The following is a 26,722-nucleotide window of genomic DNA, read 5'->3' on the forward strand; positions in this document are numbered from 1 at the left end:
GGAACATGGAGTGCAGGAGGAAAATGGGGTACCAGGAATGTGAAGGGTGGGAAACAGTGAGGGGAAAGGGAAGAAATACAGGGAGGCAAGCGAACATAGGGGCCATATGGGCAAGTGTGGAAGGAGAACATGTGTGGGGTAGCTGCCATTCTATCCCCCACTATCCTCCTCTCTAAGTATTCTGTCAAGTTAGGGAAGAGGCTAGGGAGGAATAGTGTGGCAGCTCTCCACACCAAATGGGATAAGAAAAAATGAGTCCTCTCTGAGCAACAGTCAGAACCTGCATTTTTAAGTGTGTCTTCAAAGGGTGAATTTAAAATCTGAGATGATCACGCCTACATTGGGGACTGGTGGCATTCCCCTAAAGGTTTAACTATCAGAAAGCAGACCCAAATATGATTACTTTTTAAAATCTCATGAATTGGGGGGGGGTCTGACTCATGATTTTTGAACAGTTGGGGTTGCAATTCTACTCTGAAAAGTTACTATGTAAAATAATATCTTCTTACTCAACACATCTGATCCTCCAGTGGATTCAGAGATATATCTGCTGACAAGTGTCAAACTAACATTTGGCTACTTTTTAGTTCTGCTAGACCTACAGAACCACCACATCTATGAGGGTGAGCTGTATTACATTCCAGGTAAAAATTTCAAAATATGCCTAAGAAACTTAGAAGCTTAAATCCCATTGACATTCAATGAGACTTAGCTTCTTAAGTGCCTATGTCACTTCTGAAAATAGGTATTTTTTAAAATGTTGCCGTATGCTCCTGTACAAAAGTTGATATAGTTTGTTTAGAATGTAAGCTCTAATTTAGAATGCAAGCTCTTTAGGACCAGAACCCTCTTTTGGTATATGTCTGTACAGTCCGTAGAATCATGGGTTTGAGCCTCTACATGCTACTGTCAGAGAAATTATTATTAATAATAATAATTAATAACAAATAGATTTTCACTACATCCAAGTTAAAAATAATCTGATTTTAAAAACTAACATCCAGACAATCTGGATACAGGAAAAATAACACTCCATTTGTAATGGATCTTTGTTCCTGAACACAGGCCAGTTTTTTAACAAATTTAAATCACTATAGTACTGAAAAAGGCTGTGTACTAATTCTGCTCAGAGAGGGCATTGCAATCACTACAATACCACTGAATCTCACAGCAGTTTGTAGGTCATCAAGCAAAAATTGCCACCACAAAAGGCTCTCTTCGAAGAACGTATTATAATACTGTGGATCAGCAACATTTAGTTCTAATTACAGTCACAGAGGTTAGACATGGAAAAACCTTATATTGTTTTCCTGATCATATCCCTGCTAATTCAGGACAGTTCTGCACTCTACATTCTTGAAGGCTTTGTCCAACCTAGCTTTCAATGACTCTAGTAATGAGGCCTGTGACACCTCCTCTGAGAGACTTTTCCACAGTCTAATAAACTTTACAGTTCCCTGATATCCAACCTAGATTTCTCATTTCATCTCATTAATCCTGGTTACTCCCAAGGTGTTTACACCCTTTGAACACCTGCAGACTGGTATAATATCTCCTGGTTTTAGCTGTCATTTGGGCATGCTATACATATTTAGTTTTTTAATCTCTCTATATAAATTTAAATCTCTCTAGCCTCAATCATGTTTGCTGCAGCACCAACAGCATCTCCTTTATCATATTTTAAGACAGTTTGAATTGTCCTTTAACAGAGCCAATAATGATAGCATTTTGTATTTATTGTTATTCATTAATAGCACAAAACCAAATTGGGACAAATAACCAGACTCAATTACGCAACATTAAACTTCATAAAAAAAACATAAGAATGGCCATACTGGGTCAGACCAGTGGCCCATGTAGCCCAAGATCCTGTCTTCCGACAGTGGCCAGTGCCAGACGTCTCAGAGGGAATAAACAGAAAAGAGCAATTATCGAATGATTCAGGCCCTTGTCATTCAGTCCCCAGCTTCTGGCAGTCAGAGGTTTAGGGACACACAGACCATGGGGTTGTGTCCCTGACCATCTTGGCTAATAGCCATTGATGGACCTATACGCCATGAGCTTCATCTTTTGAACGTTCGTCTGAATGTGAGCAGTCTTAAATCTATGAATCACATACTATGAACTATAATCAACTTACTGTGTACCAAGTCTCTTGTATTTACTAATTGAAAAAGCATCAATGGTGAGGGCATTCAATATTATTGCTGGATACAAGATGTATTTCTCAAAACATTGAAGCCACACATAGAGTCTTTCAAACCACATTAAATGAGCAGCATCTGAAATAAAAACCCAGATAACAGACCATTTTGTCAAATTATTATTTTTTTCAGCATATAAATACTGTATAGACAATAAATGCATTAAAGTCAAAAGGACAAATCATGAGTTTGTATATCATACTAGTTAATATACCCACTAATTTATGACACTTCATGTAATCCTTAATTCTTTTGCCATATAGCAATCATGTTGTTCTCTGGGTCTGGCCAATATTTATACATTACATACTTTGCTTCTTTTTGCTGCACATATAGTAGCTGAAATTGTACATACTAAAGGATAGATCCTGCTAAGTTTTTAGAAGTAAAACATGACATGATATTAATAAACATATTTGTTGTTCATCACTTTAATTACTTTTCTTACTTACAATATTTTATTTATTAAAGAATATTTATAATTAACTAACACCTTTCATGTGACCTAGTGGGGAAGCTGTGTGACCAAGTGGAGAGAGCACTAAATGAAGACTCCAGAACCCTGGATTTCTATTCCCAGCTCTGTCACTGGCCTGCTCGATGACCTTGGCTAAGTCATGTCCCCTCTCTGTGCCTCAGTTTCCCCATCTGTAAAATGGGGATAATGATTTGTCAAACTTTGTAAAGTGTTTTGAGATCTAAGGATAAAAAGCACTATAAAAGAGCTAGGGATTATTATCCCAAAAGACCCAAAAATACTTTACAAAGAAGCTATTATATACGTAAATACAGTCTTTTAACAGTGCACAACAATATTATTCAGCAGTCAGACAGGACATGACTACTGTATCCAGTTGAAATTGCAGGGAGAAATTAGGCAGGCAGAGTGAAGTTTCCTGAGTAACACCTGTATTCTTGCAAAAGTGACAGGAATTCTTTAATGAGCACAAATAGTTCAGGTCATCTGAAAAACAGTATTTGCAACTGCAAAGTGCACCATACTGGAGTATTGGTTCAGTACTGACTCAAAGATAAGAACCACCTGCTGAACTACCAACACCCCTTCCTACAGCAAGAAGAATAAAATAAGCTATTTCAGCAATATGATGGTGAGAAACAAGAGGACACAGTGAATCCGTTGTACCATATGTTCAATAGATACAAGCAGAAAAGTCAGGAACCAATTCTTCCAAATTACCTTAATTCATGGACCTATGATATCTTTGGTTGAGGTAACAGGCTTTCAAAAAGCTGTACATGAATTTCTGAGACTCAATATCCTTCACTCTTTATAGCTTAAAGTATTTCCTCTTATTACTGTCTATGGCTCTGATGCCAGGCTTTTTCAAAGCTTTAATTAAAAATATGATTCACATTTCAAAATCAAGCTTTTTTGCCTCCAAAGTAGCAGGTAGAAATGACCATGGCAATGCTGTGAGGGACCTGTTTTCACAACCATTTTTCATACATTCTAAATTCAATACATTCTGGGTGCACTTCTGCAATAATTAAAGCAATACAGACTAGATGAACAACATAGGAAATAGAGAATATAGAAGAATCTGAAAATGCCTTGACTCCTGATTGTACCAGGGAGCTGTTTGCCTGAGTGATACAAGTGATCCCAAAGTATGAGCTGAACCATCAATGCAGATCAGTCAAAGTGTGAAGTGGATTTGCCTGGTATATCTCTACTCTCAGCCTTTTTAAAAGCTGAGCCATTACCTTTACGAAAATTATGTTTTTCCAATGAATGAAGACAGACCTAATGGGGATAAGGGAAGAAATCCTATAACGTTCTTCTATGATTAAACTCATGCAAAAGACAACAAAGCCAGGATATTCACAAGAGTTGCTCATTATCAAGCAAAGGAAGCATTTTAAAACAATGACTTTCAGCTGGAATACAAATTATTAATAAGATTTACATTTCCAGTACACTTTCCTTGGCATTTTGTGGTAACAGTTAAAAGGCAACCTTCAATCAAATCTCTTGGGTACTTTTTGGTACCCAGGTTTTGTTTTGAAGACATGATTTTTCAGAGAGGTTTAAATCCTTAATGTATGGCAAATGCATGATTTTGCAGGGGATGAGCAGAACCCTTTTGTTGTCTAGTTTGAAGAACAGGATACTGAAGTCCTGCAGCAGACTGTGCTCTGACATTATTGTTTTCAAGCACCTCAAGAACATAGGTTGAGAATGATCCATCAAGATCTGACAAGCAAGTTTCCAGCTGGGAGCAAAGAGAAGATGACAGCTGAAAAAAGAATTTGAGTAGTTTGCTGAAATAAAAAAACTGCAGGAGAACTAGAAATTAGCCTTGGAGATTCTAAAATATTTACAGATATTCCTACATACCAAGGCAGCACCTGCTGAAGCCAGTAGTTATTAATAAGACCAAATTATCAATGCAGTTACATTGTTTCATTCAGCTTTAGTGATTCTCTTGAGATATTATGCAGGAAACGAAAGTTACAGACTTCAGTAACCATGCCGCTCAAATTTTAAACATTCAAAAGTCAAAGTAAATATAATTCTGCCTCAATTTCTTAAACAGGAAAATCTATTTAGCAAATACAATTCACTTTTAAACACAGATGTCTTAAACACAGAGTACAGCATATCAAACTGCACACAATATGTAACAGAGGTTGTAATGTAATTGTACTGTAACAGAGGGTTAAACGCTACAGTACAGTGTTCTCAGTGTTCTCATATAGCTAATGCAGGTGTACAGATCAATTGGTGATTATAAATAGAAAGCCCAGCTAGTAGGTGAGGTAAATGTTATTGGTAAAGGGACTTCTCTGTGCTATATTCTCTCTTACAGGGGTCTATATGGATAACCACTCAGGCTTATATTAACAGAGTGAACACAATGGCTAAACATCACGGATACAACATTCTGTGTTCTCGCTTTTAACTTGATTTTGTTACATTTTTTAAAAATGAGAAATGCCATTTTAAAAAGAACTCTTCCCCTGCATTGTTTCATTGCTATATTTTCAGTAAATCCCCATTGCCACAGATGCCAGGGAAAGACATTATTTTAGCCTTATTACTTCTGCTAGCAGAATATTATGCCCTTCAGAAATACAGTGGAAACTATGTCTGTCATTAAGAAGTTTATATATAAAGTTTTTATCATTAATAATTTGAACATTCCCTAAAGGGCATGGGTATTAAAAAAGAGAAGGGTTATTTTTATTTTCTCTATACCATGTAAAATGGCTATAAACTTCAGTACAAATATTAGGCTGTCCCTCAGTTTACATAACCCTGGATTAGGCCATCGGTCACTTGACTCATACACAGTAGCTCAATGTGATGCAAGGTGAAGGAGGTCTTTGAGCTTTCATCTTCCCTTCTATCATCTGTGTAAAACTGGGATAATACTGGCCTCCTTTGAAAAGTGGTTTGAGATCTACTGATGAAAAGCACTATAGAAGAGCTACGTATTATTATTATTATATTTGATATGTCCTCCATTTCCATACATAACATTCCCCTTTTCCACAATCTAAAAATTAGACCAAGGGTAAAACAACTTGCATTTTACACCAAGTGTAAAAAAAGAGGTTAGGACGTTTAATAAACAGGGATAAATATCCACTTGGGATTGCACGGAAATCTATTTTGCCCAGTAAATAAATTCAGATTTGAATCCAGGCCTACAAAGGTGAAACGTTTGAACATTCATGTGCAATTCTATCTACATTTTTCACAAGGGAAGGAGTAACTCAGATTTAAGCCAGAGTCATGAATAAATATTAGATGGGCTAGCAGCCCAGTTACCAATAATCTAAAGAAAAAGTCTGAGATTCTTCTCACCATTATATTCCAGCACTTTGAAGTTCTGGTCAGAGGTGTGTTGTGATGTTATTGACATAAACTGTGGCCGTATAGATCTTTGTTGCAACCAGGGTCCTATGGCTGCACCAGGTCTTGTACAGAGGAGGCCAAGTGGGGTGTCTATGGAAAGGTTGTAGTTTGCTGGTTATGATTATGCTGTCTGTATGTTTGTATCATATTTGTATTTGAAGTTATGAATATTGGCTATGTACTTGTTTGATTCTAAGTAGCCTCAGTGAAGCATTTGGTCAGCTTCTTGAGAAAGAACTATTCTCAGTAAGTGCCCAATCAAGAAACACTTAACTGACAATGGACTTTGGGAGACGCCAATCCACATCTGAGCTTTCCTCAGAACGTTCAAACTAACATGTAAACAATGATATTGGCCTGCAAAAAGCTGAATCATCCATAGACATGTGACTTGCCCAGGTGGCTACAGACTCCATCTTGTTGCTGTGATCATACACAGGAGAACAAAGGGGTTTCTGCCCACAAGAGAGAGAATATAAAAGGCCCTGGAAACCCCTCCATTTTTTCTTCAGCTGGCTGAAAAGATAGCCTCTCCACCCCAAAGAGATGCCTGAAAGAACCTGGAACAAAGGACAGTAACTATGGGGGTGTGTGAGGGATTGCTGAACCCAGAGTAGGAAGGAGTCTAGTCTATGAAAGAAGCTTATTGGAACATCTCTGAGGGTGAGATTTACCTGCATTTAGTTTCCTACTGTATTTGGCTTAGACTTGCATGTTTTTGTTTTATTTTGCTTGGTAATTTACTTTGTTCTGTCTGTTATTACTTGGAACCACTTAAATCCTACTTTTTATACTTAATAAAATCACTTTTTGCTTATTAAATTGACCCAGAGTAAGTAATTAATTCCTGGGGGAGCAAACAACTGTGCATCTCTCTCTATCAGTGTTATAGAGGGCGAACAATTATGAGTTTACCCTGTATAATCTGTATAATCAGAGTAAAACGGATTAATTTGGGGTTTGGATCCCATTGGGAACTGGGTGTCTGGGTGCTAGAGACAGGAGCACTTCTTAAGCTGTTTTCAGTTAAGCCTGCAGCTTTTGGGGGACGTGGTTCAGACCTGGGTCTGTGTTTGTAGCAGGCTAGCGTGTCTGGCTCAACAAGACAGGGTACTGAAGTCCCAAGCTGCCAGGGAAAACAGGCTCAGAGGTAGTCTCAGTACATCAGGTAGCAATTCCAAGGGGGTCTCTGTGACCCAACCCATCACATACGTGAAAGCTGATGTTTAAGGGAAAGGGGCCCATAATAAGGAATAATCTTATTTTGTAGGGGGAAATCTGTTCAGGGCCCCAGTGGATTTCCTGGACACTTTGGTGGTTGGCGGCAGGGACAGAGGATGTGAAGTGTAAGTAGGCACCAGCACTTCAAATAATTAAATAAAAGGGGAGAGAAGGAGCAACAAAGATACAAAGGGAAGAAGTTGTTTCATGCAGAACTAAATTCCAAGTCTAAGTGTGGTAATGGGGTAGGGAGCTGAAATGTTTAGACACATTTTAAATGTGAATCAAAATGTTCCACTCTTCAGTTTAACTCCTGTCCTGCTGCACCTGAAGTCAAGTGGAGTTTACCTACTCACTTCCATGGATTCAGGGCTTGCTTTTCTACATTAGAAATAACACTTCCCTCCTGCTGGAAGACTGTCTGGGGACTGGAGAACTATGGGATAATGAAATCCCAATAGGTAGGGGTTGCAGCGGCAGTTTTGCTAGACCTCACTTAAGACAGGAAGGGATGTTTACACAGACAGTTTAAAATTCTTTGGGCTTGAATTTTTTTGCTAAAATTGGATAGTTTTAGCAGAAAGCTCTGCATGAAAGATTCAAACCCACCCACCTCTACAATGAAAAGTGGAAAAGTTGCAGTTGGCCTTTCTACCTATTATGATGTCACTATATTCACTTCCATTCTTCCAGTCCCTGAGAGAGTGCCATCCAAAAGAAATAGAAATCAAAACTTGATACTCCTAATATTTCTAAGTAAAACATGAAAAAAGAAAACTCATCTTGGGAAAAAATGGTCGTCTTTAAACATCGCAATGGACATAAGCAAGAATATTTTTTCTTTAAAAACAAGACAAACTAAAGGCAACATCAACCAACATTCTGACAATATTTATTACAAACCTCTCACTTCCCGCTGATGATATTCTTTGTTTTTAAGTATGGGGTGTGAAATCCACAGCCAAGGATGATGCTTGCGGAGCTGAGGAAGTATGTAATGTGTTACGAATCCCACAGTCCATGCTAAAGCAAACAGCACGATGCTGAGAAATGGCTGAGCCAAAGGAGGAAAATAATGGAATCACATTTACAAATAATATTTTATAGACACACAATATTTTTAATGTACAACAATTTAATCTTCCTTATACATTTGCAAGAAATATTGATTCTTATATAAAAAGCATCAAAGACTACAGGTGGGAAGCAGATGTGGGGCTCAGGAAATGAAAGCAACAACCTTAGTTCTTTTTCAAAATGTACTTTACACACACGTTTAACTAGTATTGTAACTGAAAATAAAAAAGCTAAATTGGTCGGGTTTATGTAAGAATCCCTCTTCCAACAGCTTCTATGTCATAAAAAAAGACTAGTATAAAGCAAAGGTTTAGGGAAAACAATTACTAAATGCATTAAATTGTGCCGAATATAAATATCTATAACTGATTTGCAGTGTATATCAAAAGCCTTGAAATTATCTTTGCCATTAAATAATTTTTCCTTAACTCTTCTCTTCACAGCTCCTCTCTATTCTTAGCCGTGTAGTTTTGCATAATAGAGATGATATCTTAGGGGGAAAATATTTAAAAGGAGGGGATTATAATACATACCCTTAATGACAGAAACACAGTGCTGGCGCTGACTGCAAATGATAGAACAGCAGCCACTGTGCAGACAATGAGATCAGATTTCAAGATTTCCTTCTGTGAATATAATTTTTTTAAAATACAAAATTATCAAGTGAATACTATTTTAACTGGATAAATTACATTACTCCATTATGAATTACTAATAGTTTGCATTGTGATGACATTAGTCATTGTTTTACAATATATAAATATATTTTAATGTAAAGGTATTTTCTGCAATATGCTTTGCAAAATTATTTCCCCACATGCTACGTTTGTTAAAAAGACCCTGTCAATCATATTAAAATTTTATCAAAATTCATTTAAAAACATATTTTGTAAACATTGTTTAAGTATCCCATGTTACAATTAAAACTAAACTAAAACTAAAATGGTTTTACATTAAATTTGTGTCTCCGTTTATGCAATGGTATTTGTGGGGTTTTCTGTATTTCTGTTTTCAGAAGTGGGCCTATCTCTAGTATTATGTAATGATAATGAAAGATAAGAATCTACCTTCAAGTAAAGAGCTATAACTGGGCTGGAGTAATTGTGTTTTGGAGATATAGGAAAATATGTTCTTCCTAACCCATTTTTCTTGTGATTAAAATATCATCGTGAATAAACAAATTAACAAGGTAGTTTTTGAGCTATGTGAATTTTTGAACCATTGTATTTTAGAGCTTACAGAAATGTCTTTGGTTAGCAAATCAATAACTTGGCTTAGACTTATGACTAGACATATTACAGAGGGTTAGCAGTACTTAACACTGGAAGCAAATGCAGGTGCTGACTGGCATAAACTGAATGCCTGCTGCTAGATATTTATCTAAATACTGACTTGTAGTGGTTTAATTTAAAGACTCCTAGAAACCTGGGATACAACAAAATTTCACTTAAAAGAAAACCTCATCTGATTCAAGATGTTACTGTGACTGTGTACCCAGCCCCAATAGCCAGCCTAGCCAACAAGTGTTTCTGTGGGGAGGAGGAAGAAAACATAAAATAATGATAGGATAACAGACCCAACAACAGGGAGATAAAAATGAAACAGATGTAGGAGACAACACTTGACCAACAAATTTTAAAGTATAGGGGGAGCTATCAGTGACCACTATATTTCGGATGCTTAACAATTTCGGTTATCAAAAGATGATTGCGACCTGTTTCTGAGAACACTAACACTTACACTGTTTATAGCAGGCCTTTGAAATTCAGCTGGACTAAAGCCCTTAGGCTTGAGGAGTGCCTTTTCTGTATCCCATAAAACTCCACTCAGGTTTAGCTGAAATATAAAGTGTTAATTGTCCTTTTCCTTCCCTGGCTTGTGTTCCTCAGGAAATTTTTGGCAGACTGCCAAAGTATTAATGGACCGTGAACATTCTAAAGAACTAGATCCAAACCACTGCCAAAGCAGCAGCACCAAAACCACCATATACATGTTCTGGCAATGTAAGGAAGCCAGGAGGAGTGTGAGCAGAGCTGGTGCAGCCTTCCAACAAACACCCTGCCTGCCTGGACTCAGCACATGGCTCCAGTGGCCATACCCACCTCTGAAGACACCACATCAGACAGAAGCATCCCAACTCAAGGGGATAGAGTGAAAGAGAACCAGGCCAGGCCAGCCCCTCACCATCAACTAACTCCTGATCTCCTACCTGGTCCTGCCCCAGTGGCCCATTCCCACCCACAGGATAACAGCCTTCTCCTTCCACCAGCTAATGTAGTTAGCCTGTAGCTCAAGTGGTAGCAGCTGTGCATCAGTACTGAAAGTTCAGGGTTGAAACCCTAATGATGATGCACATAATGGAATTTATTTTTACCATTTTTTCCTTATTAAAAATCCTAGGAAATTACATACTAAAAACTACATTAAAATAATGTTATTTAGGTTGCAAAGTTAAGCACTTGAAAGCTAGGAAATGCTAGATTTATGGTTGCCTGTACAACCTTAATTTAGCCCTGCTGGGTATATGCATTATAATATAATATAATATAATATAATATAATATAATATAATATAATATAATATAATATAATATAATATAATCTTTAATTACATGATCACATACCATTCTCAGTAATGACAACTTCAAGCATTCAAAAACTGTGAGTCAGGCCCCAAAGAAATCATGAGGTTGGCTAAAAATTAATAAATGTACTCGGGTCATGTTTTCAAAGCTAGACTGAAGGATAGAAACTTACTATTTTTAAAATGAAAGCTGATATTCTCATGTAATCATATGCCTCCCAGAGCTGGGGTTTTAAGAAAAACATCACATATCATGATATTTGCAACAAGATGATGAGAGTTGGTGAGAGTAAATAAAACACTGCACATTTTCCACAAGACCCCATGCACAGGGGGGTGTACAGAATGGATGCCAAAGCAGGCTGAATTAAGGTTGGACGGGCCATGATTTCCTAACTTTCTAGTCCTTGACTTTGCAACCTGACATGTTTTTAATGTAATGTTTGATACATGTTATGTGTGAAAGGCTTGACCTCTGACCCTAGTAAAAATTCAATAGTGAAAAAATCACTACCATTGGGATTGTTTTTAAGTTTTGGGTAAAAACAGATCATGCAGACAAAGACTCAACATCACCCATCCACCATTCTATCAAAGAAATATTTCTTTATTTTTAAAAGGCTATTCTGGATACCTCCTGCTTGTGAGAATAAACAGGAAAACATGCTGTAATTTTTTTCTTCTTGTTTTAAATTATACATTGGGAGCTTTGTATAAATCCTTTTACTAGCTATCTGACTGTTTGTACTAAAGGCCAGGAAGGAAGTTGAGTTTGAATGTAACACATTAACACCCTCAGGCTACTGGTTAATGTAGTAATCAACCGTGGGGATGCCTATAGAAATTAATTATAATGCTAGGAAGCTCCATTCTCAAAGTTGAATGGTCAATTATCCATGACAGCTGCTTTGTAATTCCAGTTTCCAAAGCTGACAATTCTTACATAGCCATTCGAGCAGAGAAAAAATAGTAAAGGTCATATAGCTAAACATTACAAATGCTATATTGATTACTACTAACATGAATATGAAGTCATTATACAACACAACAGATTTATTTTAATATTTAAACCTATTTGCTTTCATCTTGGGAGGTGAACCAGATATTTATATCTTAAATTTATTGATTAAAAAGGTGCTAATTTAGCCTGAATATTATGCATGCTTTACACATAGGTGAATAGGCCAGTGGACACTGGACACTTTGTTGCACTTTGCCATCTTATACAGTTGACAGTGGAAGAAAAAGCTTGTTGGGGCCATTACACAGGGGCATGCTGAGGGAAACAAAAGGGGGAAGGATATGCTATTAAAATTTGTCCTTCTGGTCCTCATGTAACAGTGTACCCAATTCCCAGATTGATCAAAGTTCTTCTTACAGAGGATCTGAAAGCTATTTTTAGTTTGCTTTTGAAAATTAATCAAAACCAGAGCTGGTTACGATAGCACACTCCCTTAACTATAATGGAATAAGATCAGAATGGATTGTTGTTTGAATGTTTCCCTCAAATTTGATGCACATATCTTTTTAGCTGTCTACACTGTCCAATTTGCTATACTGGCATTGCACTGTGAGAAAAATTGTGGCGAACTTACTTAACTTGGCTCAACTATTTATTAAGACATAGGTGCCAGCCACTAAAGGGTTTAGACAGAGCATGTATTAAACTACAATCGCAGTCTCCTCTTCAGGGAGTACTATCTGGGTCCCAGCATGGAAGAGTTAGCACTACATAAACCAATTTAGACTTGTGCACATCTGCTTACATTAATATATAAACTGGAGGAAACCCAAACACAGGAAGAAAGGAAGGTACAGCATTAGGAGGCCCTTGTAGCAGCCAGTAAAAACAGCCCGTGTTTCTGGAAAACTACGTGAGATGTCAAACGTGTGTAGCAGAAATGTGCAGCTGACAAGCACCATGTGAAACCAATTCCCTGGCAGAAAAGAGCACCAAGAAACAAATTCAACCACGAAAAAGGGACCAAGACACAAAGGCCCTGTCTATATTACCAGTATAGCCATGCCAGAGCACTACAGTGGAACACAGTTATCCACTTTTCCTAGTTACATGGTTCCAGTCTGCAATATAGTCAGGACCTTAACTGTGTTTTTAACCAGATCCTCATCTGCATTCTGAAATGAAATTATTGTAACCAGTTCAAGGGACGGCCATATTGTTAACTGGGTCAGTCTCCTGACATGGTTCAACTTGTAGAATAGATGAGGTCGGACTGTACACTTGCCTTAGGCAATGAGCAATAAGTGGAAGGGATATGTGGGTTATAAAATCAGAAGAAAATTATGCCTCCCACTATACCTACAATACAGTCAACCAGTTCATAGAAATCAATTGACAGTGGATTGTGCCCATAAGCTACATACCAAAAACACCAGAGTATGTAGCCAAGCTTTATAATAAACACTTTATATCTTTGCTTAGAAGCCTCCCTCCATTAATAGCCAGACCTCTACTATGCACTTTAACCAAGTAAAATAATTAAGTTTAACAGAAGATGTGGCTTCTACACCAAACAATAAAGTAGCGTATTTTCCATGCACTCCTTAATCACTACTTACTCCCACAGATACTTACACTTTAGGGATTATCTAGCTCCCCAGTACTTTGAGGTGGCCATTATGGATGCTGTGCTGAGGAGAAGGAAAGGTTTCTAGAAGCAGGGCAATTCAGAACTTTTGGAAGGAATTAGCCACATCTTAACCCTTCTGGGAACCCCATCTTTGACCAGCCTGAACTCCTGAGGTATCCACCTTCCCCTGGGGACCAGTCACCAATACTTTCCTAAGGCCATGTCTACAGTGGCAGAGTTTTTTCGCCGAAAGTTTTGTCAACGATCAAAAAGGGCTAAAAGAAAATGGTTGCTGCATATTCACACTGTCTTCCTCTGTCGGCAGAGCGCATCCACACTTGAGGCAGTAGCGTCGACACTTGAGCATGGTTAAGGGATTCCACATGGGTGGATTGCAGGTTTCCAGTACATAAAATAAATAATTTTAAAAAGCCTTACCACTGACTCTCTCATCTTCTCTGGGAGTGCATCTGTTGATGAATCTCTCAAATTTTGACGTAGAAAGTGAGGGAAAAATTTACATTGAATAAGGGACCTATTACAAAAAACATTTGTTAGAATACTTCGGAATAACCGCTTTTCAGCTAATGGGGTTATATGCCCTTAGACATTTTAGAGCCCAACTTTACCCTTACATACGCAGTAACTATTCTACTGCTGCATAGCAGGGGATTGCTATAGAAAAGCTGAAAAGCTGGCCAGGGCAGTGTCAGCTTCCTCACCGATAAGGAAGTGTAGTCTAGAATCAGCACAGTAGCATTAATTGGAAAGGGACCATGTGAGAGGGTAGTTCAGTTCCATGCCCTTTCTAATCTTTGACCACTACTGAGAATGCTGGCAAGGGGGTTCTTTTGTGCCACTTCTGATGTCAAACACTGACATTACAAATAGGGTGACCAGATGACCCGATTTTATAGGAACAGTCCCGATACTTGGGGCTTTTTCTTATACAGGTTCCAATTACTCCCCACCCCGTCCCAATTTTTCACACTTGCTATCTGGTCATCCTAATTACAAAGGGCAAAATGCTCACCTCAGTATAAATTACATGTTCATCCTCATTTTAGTTTTACACAACACCTTCTCCTTCATCTTAAAATTTATGCTGTAGGCCATTCCTTAAATACTGTTTCCAATCCCCTAAACTCCATTTAGTTAAATTCAGAGTCATTAAAAAATATCTTAAACCTCTTTTTGGGGATTATACATTTTAATCATGATTATTCAATGAATACTTGATGTTGTTGTAGAATCAGAAACTCATATTTTAATCTCAAACAAGACATTTAACAACCATTTGAACTGCTGAGAATTTGATTAAGGTCGTTAGGGGATTAGAAACTAGATTTAAAAGGTGGCCAAGCAATGAATTCAAGGATTCAAAACACCTTATTTAAAACAAAAGATACGAGTTTTTGTTTAATTAAAGACATTAATGGACTGGGAATTATATCCTGAAGAAAATACACATTTAAAATCTAAAGAACTCATTCTTGAGTGCTTATTTGGTATTTTTCTGTGTGTATTTTACACAAGAACTGATAGTACTTCACCCCACAACCATTTCTGTATTCTATAGCATCCTGTAGAATGAGTTATATGTCACTCGTAGTGGACCTGATCCAGAGCCCATTGAAATAAATGGAAAGATTAAATGGGTTTTGGATTAGGCTCCAGGAGAGTAAGTGGAAGCACTTCTTACTGCACTTCCACCTCAGACAGAATACAGCAGGGATCATGAGGATGACAGGATTTACATAAACCACACTGAAGAATTTAAGAATTTCAGTTAATGCCACAGCTCCTTTTCACCTTCCTTCCCATTCCTGTTTCCTCCCCTGCATATAATAACTCCCCATTGTCTCCCTCAGAATTACCTGGCTCTCTCTGTGAATGCCCAAAAAAGGCCCACACCAAGATGGCATGGGGTCCCATGTTTCTAGTTGCATCTCTGCTTCTGTCAGCCCAACCTTCAGATCACCATGTTGCTTGTTCTACACTGGTTCTTCACTGTCCCTGGACTCAGCTTTAAATGCTTACTACCTTGAAGAGCAGTTAACATCAGTGGAGAGGCAAAGGTGATGGAACTGACACTAGAAAAGAGTTGTGATCAGGTCGTGCTCCCCAAGGGTCAGAAACTCTTCCTCTTGCTTCTTAAGTGCTTCCTAATGCATCTCCCCAAACCCTGATAATTAGCCTGTCCCCAGGTGGCATCCATTGGGGATTAACTAGTTCCATAAGGGTTAATCATATAACTCCCAGACAGCAAAATCTGACCCAAAGAACTTAGTACTGATGAAAGGTACTAGATTTATTGCCCAGGTGGTTGAAGCCCTTTATTCATTTACCGAACTGGTACACCGTGGGCAGCAGGTGTGAACACTTCCCATTTCATCAAAGTACTTTGGGTACCTAGTGATGAGAAATTGAATCGTTTGGTTTCTGTTTATTCATTCATTGTTCTTTCTGCTGAGACAACTGACAGCGGCACCATTTAGTGACAAAGCTGATGATAGTTTCGCAATGGAGACAGCTGGCTACTGGAATGGACCAAGACCAAAATATATTTCATACAAGCTACCAAACTAATGACACTATCTTTCAGCCACTGACAGCAGTCTTTGGCCCTGATCCAGCAAATGCTTCACTTTACTATTGTACATCATCTCATTGATTTCAATGGGACTACTCATGGTAGTACACTTAAGCACATACATAAACGTTTTCAGGATCAGTACCTTATTTTGTACCATTTATCTAGAGGTAAATGTGCATCTTATTGCTATTCCTTGAGATATCCAGTCCCTCTCAAAAAAAGAGTGTTTTCTAAAACACTGGTATAATAACCATAAAAGCCCTCCTTTATCATACTTTTTCAGTATGTTTCTTTCCAGTGAGACCCAAGTTTACACAACCAACTTTGTTAGAAGATGCCTTAAGTCACCGAATTCAGAAATCACCATCTCCAGACTTAAATATCACCCTGTGCAAGTTATAGTTTACATGCCATACAATATAACCAATAAAAAAAAGTTTAATGACAACTTACATAAGTACAGATGGATCACTGCTTTGCCTGCTAAGATGATAAGAAAGTGCAACTAAAAGGCCACAGAAAGCAGAGAACAGTGCTGGAATGTGTCGAGCATCCCATGGTTCCTAATGGGAAGGACAAAAAGCAGAATACTTTTATGTTAGGAATGCAAAACTTACTTTTTAAAGGAAGCTAAATCCTACATACAGTGCTAGATCTACAGTACTCAATACATCATATATCAAGGAGTTATAGTTCTATCATATCACAATCTATTATTGTGAGAATGGCTGAGATGTTACAGACATACTTTAGAATTACACAAACTATATACAAAAATATCTCCATAATCAGCAATTAGAAAAGAAACTAGAAAACACATGAAAAGCAGATTTCTTCCCCTCTAAATAAACACCAGAGGCAAAATTTATAATCCTCATTAAAAGAACAAATTAGAGATGTGAGTAAAATAAATTGCATTTTATTTGCTAAGCCTTAAAATCAAAGGTAGTTTACTCGACCTTTGGCAAGCTCTCTCAATAGCCTGCATAAAATCATAGAAAATTAGGGTTGGAAGAGACCTCAGGAGATAATCTAGTCCAACCCCCTGCTCAAAGCAGGACCAACCCCAACTAAATCATCCCAACCAGGGCTTTGTCAAGCTGGGCCTTAAAAACCTCTAAGGATGGAGATTCCACCACCTCCCTAGGTAACCCATTCCAGTGCTTCACCACCCTCCTAGTGAAATAGTTTTTCCTAATATCCAACCTAGATCTCCCCCACTACAACTTGAGACCATTACTCCTTGTTCTGTCCTTTGCCACCACTGAAAACAGCCTAGCCCCATCCTCTTAGGAACCCCCCTTCAGGTAGTTGAAGGCTGCTATCAAATCCCCCCTCACTCTTCTCTTCTGCAGACTTCTCCTCGTAAGTCATGTGCCCCAGCCCCCTAATCATTTTCATTGCCCTCCGTTGGTCTCTCTCCAATTTGTCCACATCCTTTCGGGGGGGGGGGGGGGAGGGGGGAGGGGCGCAAAACTGGACGCAATACTCCAGATGTGGCCTCACCAGTGCCAAATAGAGGGGAATAATCACTTCCCTCAATCTGCTGGCAATGCTCCTACTAATGCAGCCCAATATGCTGTTAGCCTTCTTGGCAACAAGGGCACACTGCTGACTCATATCTAGCTTCTCGTCCACTGTAATCCCCAGGCCCTTTTCTCTATGACTGCCGCTTAGCCAGTCAATCCCCAGCCTGTAGCAGTGCATGGGATTCTTCCTTCCTAAGTGCAGGACTCTGCACTTATCCTTGTTGAACCTCATCAGATTTCTTTCAGCCCAATCCTCCAATTTGTCTAGGTCACTCTGGACCCTATCCCTACCCTCGAGCGTATCTGCCACTCCCCACAGCTTAGTGTTATTAATGAAGATGTTGAACAAAACCGGCCCCAGGACCAACCCCCTGGGGCACTCCGCTTGATACCGGCTGCCAACTAGACATCGAGCCATTGATCACTACTCGTTGAGCCTGACGATCTAGCCAGCTTTCTATCCACCTTATAGTCCATTCATCCAATCCATACTCCTTTAACTTGCTGGCAAGAATACTATGGGGGACCATATCAAAAGCTTTCCTAAAGTCAAGATATATCACATCCACTGCTTTCCCCATATTCAGAGAGCCAGTTATCTCAGCATAGAAGGCAATCAGGTTGGTCAGGCATGACTTGCCCTTGGAGAATCCATGTTGACTGTTCCTGATCACCTTCCTCTCCTCCAAGTGCTTCAAAATGGATTCCTTGAGGACCCGCTCCATGATTTTTCCAGGAACTGAGGTGAGGCTGTAATTCCCCGGATTCTCCTTGTTCCTTTTTTTAAAGAGGGGCACTATATTTGCATTTTTCCAATCATCTGGGACCTCCCCCGATTGCCACGAGTGTTCAAAGTTAACGGCCAATGGCTCTGCAATCACATCAGCCAACTCCCTCAGCACCCTCGGATGCATTAGATCCAGACCCATTGACTTGTGCATGTCCAGCTTTTCTAAATAGTCCTTAACCTGTTCTTTCACCACTGAGAGCTGCTCACCTCCTCCCAATACTGTGCTGCCCAATGCAGCAGTCTGGGAGCTGACATTATCTGTGAAGACCAAGGCAAATAAGCATTGAGTACTTCAGCTTTTTCCACATCATCTGTCACTAGGTTGCCTCCCCTATTCAGGAAGGGTCCCACACTTTCCCTGACCCTCTTCTTGTTGCTAACATACCTGTAGAAACCCTTCTTGTTACCCTTCACATCCCTTGCTAGCTGCAACTCCAAGTGTGCTTCGGCCTTCCTGATTACCCCCCTGCATGCTCGAGCAATATTTTTATACTCCTCCCTAGTCATTTGTCCAAGTTTCCACTTCTTGTAAGCTTCCTTTTTGTGTTTAAATTCCCCGAAGATTTCTCTGTTAAGCCAAGCTGGTCACCTGCCATATTTGCTATTCTTTCTGCACATCGGGATGGTTTGTTCCTGCAACCTCAATAAGGATTCTTTAAAATACAGCCAGCTCTCCTGGACTCCTTTCCCCTTCATGTTATTCTCCCAGGGGATTCTGCCCATCAGTTCCCTGAGGGAGTCAAAGTCTGCTCTTCTGAATTCCAGGGTCTGTATTCTGCTGCTCTCCTTTCTTCCTTGTGTCAGGATCCTGAACTCAACCATCTCATGGTCACTGCTGCCCAGGTTGCCACCCACTTCTATTTCCCCTACCAATTCTTCCCTGTTTGTGAGCAGCAGGTCAAGAGGAGCATGGCGCCTAGCTGGTTCCTCCAGATGAACAGAGAGATATGCCAAGTTCTATAGGCAATGTTAATGTAAACAGCAACATGCAAACAAAAAATGCAGGCATGAACAACACGCTTGCAAGGATCAACCACTCATTATTATTTATTATTAGAGGGGGTAAAACAGTGGTTGCCATTGTTAAGGCTCAGCTCCAGCATCCACTTTCAATTGTTCCTAACTTTCTAAAAAAATGCTCTTTGGGCTAAAATTTTCCATGTTTATTCTCAACTCAGAATATTCATGGAAACTTTGATGATAATTAATTGATGCCCAATATCTTAAAAATGGCTCCATCAAATACATACTTCACAATATGACTGAGTCATAATCTGCGTCCGACACAGTGCAGCTACACACTTCCCCATACATGGGTCTTATGCCAAAGCCACAATTGACCCTTGGGTGTGTAACTTCTTTTCCAAAACTGAAATACATTGAAGAGCCTTGCGATTTCAAAACTACTTTATGCTGTATGAGACATAACTCCTTCCCCTTCCTAGTATTAAATAAACCCTAGATGATCATATATATTCTTTACATTACTTTAATAGTCCATTACGTCATGCACCTCTCTGTTCTTAGCCTGCCCCCCACCTTCTGCAGCTAGTTACCTCTTTACTGCTCTTCAGAATTAAACTACACAGCAATCAGGGAAAGCACATTCTTTGCCAATGCGGTATGTTTTATAAAAAATGTGGACACAAAATGGTTCTATTTCTCTAGCATCAGTGTAAATGAACCATAACCATTTTGTCATTTTCCTTCCTGACTAATGATGTCTGGTAGAGCTCTAAATTTAAAAAGCTGAAAGAACAACATAGTCAATAATTGGACAATGATTCTTCTCCCCGGGGGAAAAGGAATGACAGGGTTTCACTCTTGGATGGTGATGTTATCTGTCATTCCAGAGAGGGAGTTTGTATTCCTAGTTGCCTTCATTCTGTTTAGGTGATGTCTTGCTCTTTCATTCCATATACAATTTTGACTTTGATCCACACACACAAATAGTGGTTTTTAAAGCAAGTGAAATGCAGGTGCAGGGTTAAGGATGAAAGTGATGAATTAAATAAACACTTAGGCTGAAAGAAAAAAAAAAGTTCTGTTTCACCAGAGGTTCACCTACTCCCAAAATAACCAATTAAAAGGAGAAGAGCTTCTCTGCAATTTAAAAGTTTGTAGCCCTAGAAATAAAATATTTTTTTTAAAAAGTTAGGCATAGTAGAAGTATCCAAACAAACAGAAAACCCACTTTCTCATGTCATGTGTCCCCTTTTTTAAAAGAAAAGACTTCTCAAGCCTGATACACCTTTACGTTTCAAAGGTACTTTGTAGTAAATCCTGCTCCCCACTCAATACCAGAGAAGGTCCTGCACATGGTAGAATCATTGTGGTAACATGTAGTAATCATGATTGTTTTGATTCGGAAAATCCCCCTCATCGCAGATAGCTAGTGCAGGCTGCTGCTACCATATCAGGAGTGAAAGTATAAAGGCTGCAAGAGTTGCATGGTCACTGGCTGCAGTGTAGCTGGATGCTGAGACAAGCATCAGTTGTGTAAGAGGTGACGTATAGGTTCTGAGTTTTAACCCTAACCCTATATATTTTAGCAACGCATGTTGAGAAATGATTTTGCAACTACTTATAATTTTATCATCATTCAGACATTTTTGTCCCTGCCCCATCCTAGACACACAGTACTCTTCTTTGAGCACAATTTACAAGGCAGGTTTTGAAATTCAGCTGTTTTTTATTCCTTTATTTTTAAAGACATGGTAACAATAAGTGGGAAAAACCCCTCACCTCATTCTTGTAAAATATTTACCTCTTGGCTGAGTTCATACAAGACAAACTTTAGCCAAAAATAATTTTTCTGAAAGTTATGAGCAAGTGGAACTGAACTGAAACGTCTCCACAAATTTAACCATAGTATTTTGTTACCAAGTGTATTCTATTTTCAATGAACGTTAATGACTGAGGACTGTCAGTTGCCCTAGGAGCATTTATTATGCTCATTAGTTCATTTATGTCAATCCAGAAGTAAGAATCATAATGCTGATTTATTTAGATGATCTGTTGATGGCAGAAAAGTTATTAGAGTGAAGGGAGGAGCTCCCCATAAATTTCTGCAAAGCTACCTCATTGTTCTCCTTCAAAACCTTCCTTTTATCTCCTGTTCCATGGTGCCTACAAAAAAACTTGGCAACTGTTAAGCCACTTGTGGGCTGAAACCACTGCCTATTATGCTGACTAACATGGTCTCACTGTTTCCTCATAGTCCCATCTGGCTGTATACATCTGGTGTCTCTTCTCTTATATTTCAGCTGTAAGCTCCTTGGGGCAAGGACTGTCTTTTTTTGTTCTTTGTTTGTACAGTGCCTAGCATAATGGGGTCTTGGGTCCATGACATGAGCACCTAGATGATACTGTAACACAAATCAATAAATAAATAATAAATTGTATTGAATTTGCACTGAGCCCTTGCTGACATCTTTGTAGTTGTCATAAATCTCAAGAACATTATTAGGATCCCCAAAAGTATCCAAAAATGGTAACGCTTTTTATATTTATAAACCTTGAAAACAGCCAGTGTTAAAAAGGAAGTTTCCATGTGCTTGGTTTGACCTAAGTCTCAGCTAGTTTTCAATTTATTAGTTATAAAACTCTAAAAATAGGGGGTTAGAAAGGAATTGCCAACAGATTTTTCCATTCAGCTTTACTATGTGGCACTGTATAGTAATATCCTTTCATTCTCTCACACATAAAACTAATCTTGGACCTTCTCTGCTTCTACAAACAGGTTTCTGCAAACACATTTTACTATTATTTTTGTTAAATCCAGAAGATAATATTTTCATCACCAGTGAAAAACACTGAAATACAACAAAGATGGGTTTTTGGACATGGATATGGTTACAAACTACTTACTACTCATTGCAAAGCATAGTATTTGACGGCCCTCTCCAAAATTTACATCCTTAATAGCTCTTGCCTGGACCCCAAGGGTCTCTAAATTGGGAAATATATGAATTGATGAACCTGTCTCCAGAAATCTGCTTGAAGTATTTTATGTTGTTGAAATAAAACTGCAATAAGCCTATAATTCTATATTTGGTCCCTTACTCATCTGGGAATTCTATGTATACACGAGGGTCCATTCGGTCTTGTTTGAAAACATTTTGGGGGCAGTTCTAGCTGTCTGAAAGGGAGCTTTGCATTCTATTTTTTGCCACGGTAGAGCTTTAATTAGCACAAATATATACCAAATTATTAGTGCATGGATGAAGTTAGTGTTCTTAAAAAGCATGTATCAAGAAGCACTGCTCCACTCATTATTATGACTGCTGAGTTTGGGCCTGAATCAGACTACAAATCAAACTATACTAATTCTGAGATGTTATGAATGGGGCTTAGAATAGGCACTGAAATTTAGAAACTGCCCACCAAAAACCATAGATAAATTATTTTGTAATATTTGATTCCAGGCATACAGCACAGCTACTTACATACTGATTATATACTTCTGATGAAGACAATTTGCAATTATCTAGAGATGGAACAGGCCACCCATGCCACTTATAAAATGAGTAAATTTACTTCAGATTAATATTTTCCCCTAGATCCAGTATCTGTTTTTTCCATGATGACTAAGATAACCCATATGTTCCTTAAACAATTAAAAGAAACTGTACAAAAATTAATCTGGATCTTTATAAGCCACAAATCAAAGTCAGTGGCTATGTGGTGCAAATAGGGTTAATTTTAAATGGATGCCAAATCATTTATTTTAAAAATTACTAAAAATATTTAGTTTAGCAAAACAAGAAGTAGTAGGCCAGGTCTTAATAATTTACTGAGTTTACTCCCAACTCAAGGATGTGGCTCCCACTATTTTAGTTGCACAGGTGTGTGTGTGTGTGTGTGTGTGTGTGTGGTTTTTAGAGACATTAGAGAACCATCAATATTGAGACCAAGCAAAATAATCAGAATTATTAATCATGGCTATTTTATTATCAAAGAAAGGAAAAGTAAACTTTAAGCATTAAACCTAATGATAAAATGGTTACATCCATTACAATCTCTTCTGTATGTCTATCTGTGGAGAGCTTTTACCAGAGATTACACCCTTAAGCATGAAATGCCTCTGGGGGCGTTCTTTCTTTGGTAAATTAAGACTAAAGTATCTTGTTTCCTAAAACTACTGAGAAATGCTGTCTTAAGTATTTTGGGGCTTATCTATACAGAAGGATAATACCCTCTATAAGGGTGTCATTTCTAAAGCACACTAATGTGTTGTGCATTCACTGGTCCGTGTGAACCCTGCTGGTGTGTTTTAACAGTGCTATTTGAAACAGCATTACATTGAAGTGCACTAGGGAACCTTTAGTGTGTACCAGCAGGGTCTACATACACCAATTAATGCGCAACATATTAGTTCTCTTTAGAAATCACACCCCTGTAAAGTACATTCCTCCACTGTGTAGACAAGCCCTTATTAGATAATTTAAAACTGTTTATGTATGGGCAACAGAATTTGTCTAATGGCAGGTGGATCCTGTTAGTTATTATAAATAACCAAACAATTTACAGTTGGGCAAAGTAAGCAATCTTAACTAAATCCTATGAAATTGAAGAAAATATTTAAATCAGTTACTTAGAAGAAGCCATTTAAGGAGCTGTTTTAAAACAGGCCAATTACGAATATTAAGAATCTTAAATCCAATTTAATCCCATTATTTCTCTGTTTACCAATGTTTAGTCCCTGTCTCATCTTGATCTAACCATTTAGTGATTAACAGGAGAAACTGTTAATATTTTAAGTTATCACAGCATTTCCATATCCTAACAAAATTACAAGAGATTTAAAATCTAATCCCTTGAAAGTGTTTTGGTTAATTTTCTCTCACCAATCATGTTGAAATCTTGGGGAGGTTTCTCTGGTTGGTTTCTTCTTGAGTCTTTTCTGTTCTTCTAAGCTCTTTGTAGTAGCTTGTTTTTAGAGATGGACAGGATGAGTTGTGGAGTGCTTGCTGTTTAAGCATGGTTGCAGAGGTGCTCACTTCAGAGTTTTTTTATACTCTTCTCCTTCCTATTTCCATGAAATTATAGAAAAATTACCTCTTCCAAGCTTGTTTAGATTCAAATTGGTTACTATCATTTCTTCATTGGCTCCATACCGTCAGGGTTGGCTTAGGTGACACTTTCAGCTCCTGAACACGCAGTCTATTTAATGAATATGCAATATTTCTAATTACCTTTGTTCTTCATGTAGCGGGAAAATCCCAGATAATCTTTTGAAGTTAGAGGTTAACCTTTTCTTTTCATTCAGTCCATTTTTGAAATCTTTCTTCAATTTTATTAGAGTTCAACAAGAAATGAAATTCTGTTTTCAAAAAGTCCAAACACTCCTATTCTTCATATGAAAGTTTTTAGTTCTCAAAACAATCATCCTAAATTAAATAACTCTTAGAAAGCCAGTAGCTTAAATAGTTATTTAAAAAGTTGTTGATTCTTTTATAACAATTTTTGGAGAAATGATTCTTCAGGTCTGTGTAGGTGAGGTGGTTGCTTGCACAGTGCCAGTAATTAATTAATTCCCCATTAATATAAATACTCTATACTTACATGGCTTCTTACATTAACTAGCTCAGCAAGGTTATTAAATTCCAAGCATTTTACCATTAGCAATGAAATTAGGAAATTATATTAGGAACTTTGCACTTAACTAACACACTTGAAAATATTCCAATCAAAATTATTTCCCATTTCAATATTTAAGAACCAAACAAAAATTTAAAATATTTCCAACTATATATGTTTTTTCCTAGAGGCTTTTAAAGAGACAAGCAGAAGTTTTTCTTTGAAAAGAAAGGTTGGAGGACCTTCGTATAGGTCCACTTTACCCCTAGGTTTTATGGTTTGATAAGGCTCTTCAGTAACTCTTCTCTTTGACATCCATTTTATGTGTACTAGTTGCAGTCTTTACAATTAAAATGCCTATCAAATATTTTATACACAACACCAATCACGACAACCAAGCTTACGTCCATTTCTCAAAACACAGTATAAAAGAAATTCATGGAGAAAATTAAAGCAAATTTAAAATGCAGCTTTTCTGAATTTGTATAAACACTCTTTGGGGTAATAAACATGGTTTTATTGCTAAGGAGGGGTTAACTTCTGGACATTTGCTTGTCCTTGGGGACAGAAAGCAGAAACCTTATGCAATTTCTTTTAGCCAACCTGAACATTTTATAACATAACTAACTAAAACATACACAGATAGTGTTATATTTTCTAGCACCCTGGCTATAACATAATTGTAGCTATATCTTAATATTCAGTAAAAGCGCAAGTAAGTTTGTAATGGACCTAATATTTTAAAAAACAAGTTATAATAATTTGCGCATCAATTTTGAGGTCTGTCCACCACAGTGGGAACAACATAGAAGAGAGGAATCTGGTGATTCCAAAATATTTCATGGTGTATTATTATTCCTCAAAACAGAATGCTGACGGACTGGTTGCAGCAAGGTAACCAATTAGAATGGTAAAGACAAAAAGTCACACTGCTAAACCCAGCACTCTGAATAATTGTGGGGAAACAGGAAGATATACCTAAGGGTTAAAAAGAGCATCCTTAAATATTTGGGGACAAGCCAGAGAACAGCTCAAGAGGGCAGAAAACGTCAACACATCATGCAGTCCCATTCAAATCAATCAGATTCCACATTGGTGAATTTGGCTCTGCATCTCCAAACTGATGAATACAATATCTCAGAATAAAAACACCTCCTCCAGGAAACAGAGAGAAAACCTCTTCATAGACTGGGTTCTAGGATGGCTAGTAGGACTCTCAATTTCTGTTGACGCTTACAGAACTAACATGTAGAGCAGAAATAAAGAGAGGCTGAAGGGAACATGCATACTTTCAAAACTAAACACGTTACCAACCGCTTCAAAAGAGAAAGCTCTATAATTGATGCTGTTAGATACACTAATGGAAGGAATGACCAAAAGAGCCAATGAAACCCTACCCAGGCTATTTAATTTTATAGGAGCTATAGCTAAAAAAATTAATTAATAAAAGCCAGAAAGAATTGGAATGATGCCTTGCAGGATGATATAGCTAAGTGATGGTGAGGAGGAATAAAAGAAAATGTCCTTGTAACCAGGCAACAAAAACAAGTATTAGCAATCTATGGACTGTGACATTTATGTTCTCACCCTGTAAAAATCAATCAAATTAATATACAGTAGTCTGAAATGTAAGACTGAGATAGGCAGCTGGTGTCATTTTGTTCAT

The 26,722-nt window shown here is 38.0% G+C and overlaps 1 protein-coding gene across 2 annotated transcripts in view; it reads right to left on the reverse strand.

The window, feature by feature from the left end:
• PCNX2 (pecanex 2) overlaps positions 1–26,722 on the reverse strand; it is a 240,349-nt gene that overhangs the window by 112,317 nt on the left and 101,310 nt on the right. For both annotated transcript variants that reach the window (XM_065401279.1, XM_065401278.1), the window contains exons 16-20: positions 16,609–16,718; positions 13,998–14,094; positions 8,919–9,011; positions 8,212–8,362; positions 2,141–2,282 (exon numbers count right to left, since the gene is read on the reverse strand). In XM_065401279.1, the coding sequence (XP_065257351.1) occupies positions 2,141–2,282; positions 8,212–8,362; positions 8,919–9,011; positions 13,998–14,094; positions 16,609–16,718 (593 nt within the window). The remainder of the gene's footprint in view (positions 1–2,140; positions 2,283–8,211; positions 8,363–8,918; positions 9,012–13,997; positions 14,095–16,608; positions 16,719–26,722) is intronic.

Source organism: Emys orbicularis, chromosome 3, assembly GCF_028017835.1.
Source record: "Emys orbicularis isolate rEmyOrb1 chromosome 3, rEmyOrb1.hap1, whole genome shotgun sequence".
Lineage (NCBI taxonomy): Eukaryota > Metazoa > Chordata > Testudines > Emydidae > Emys > Emys orbicularis.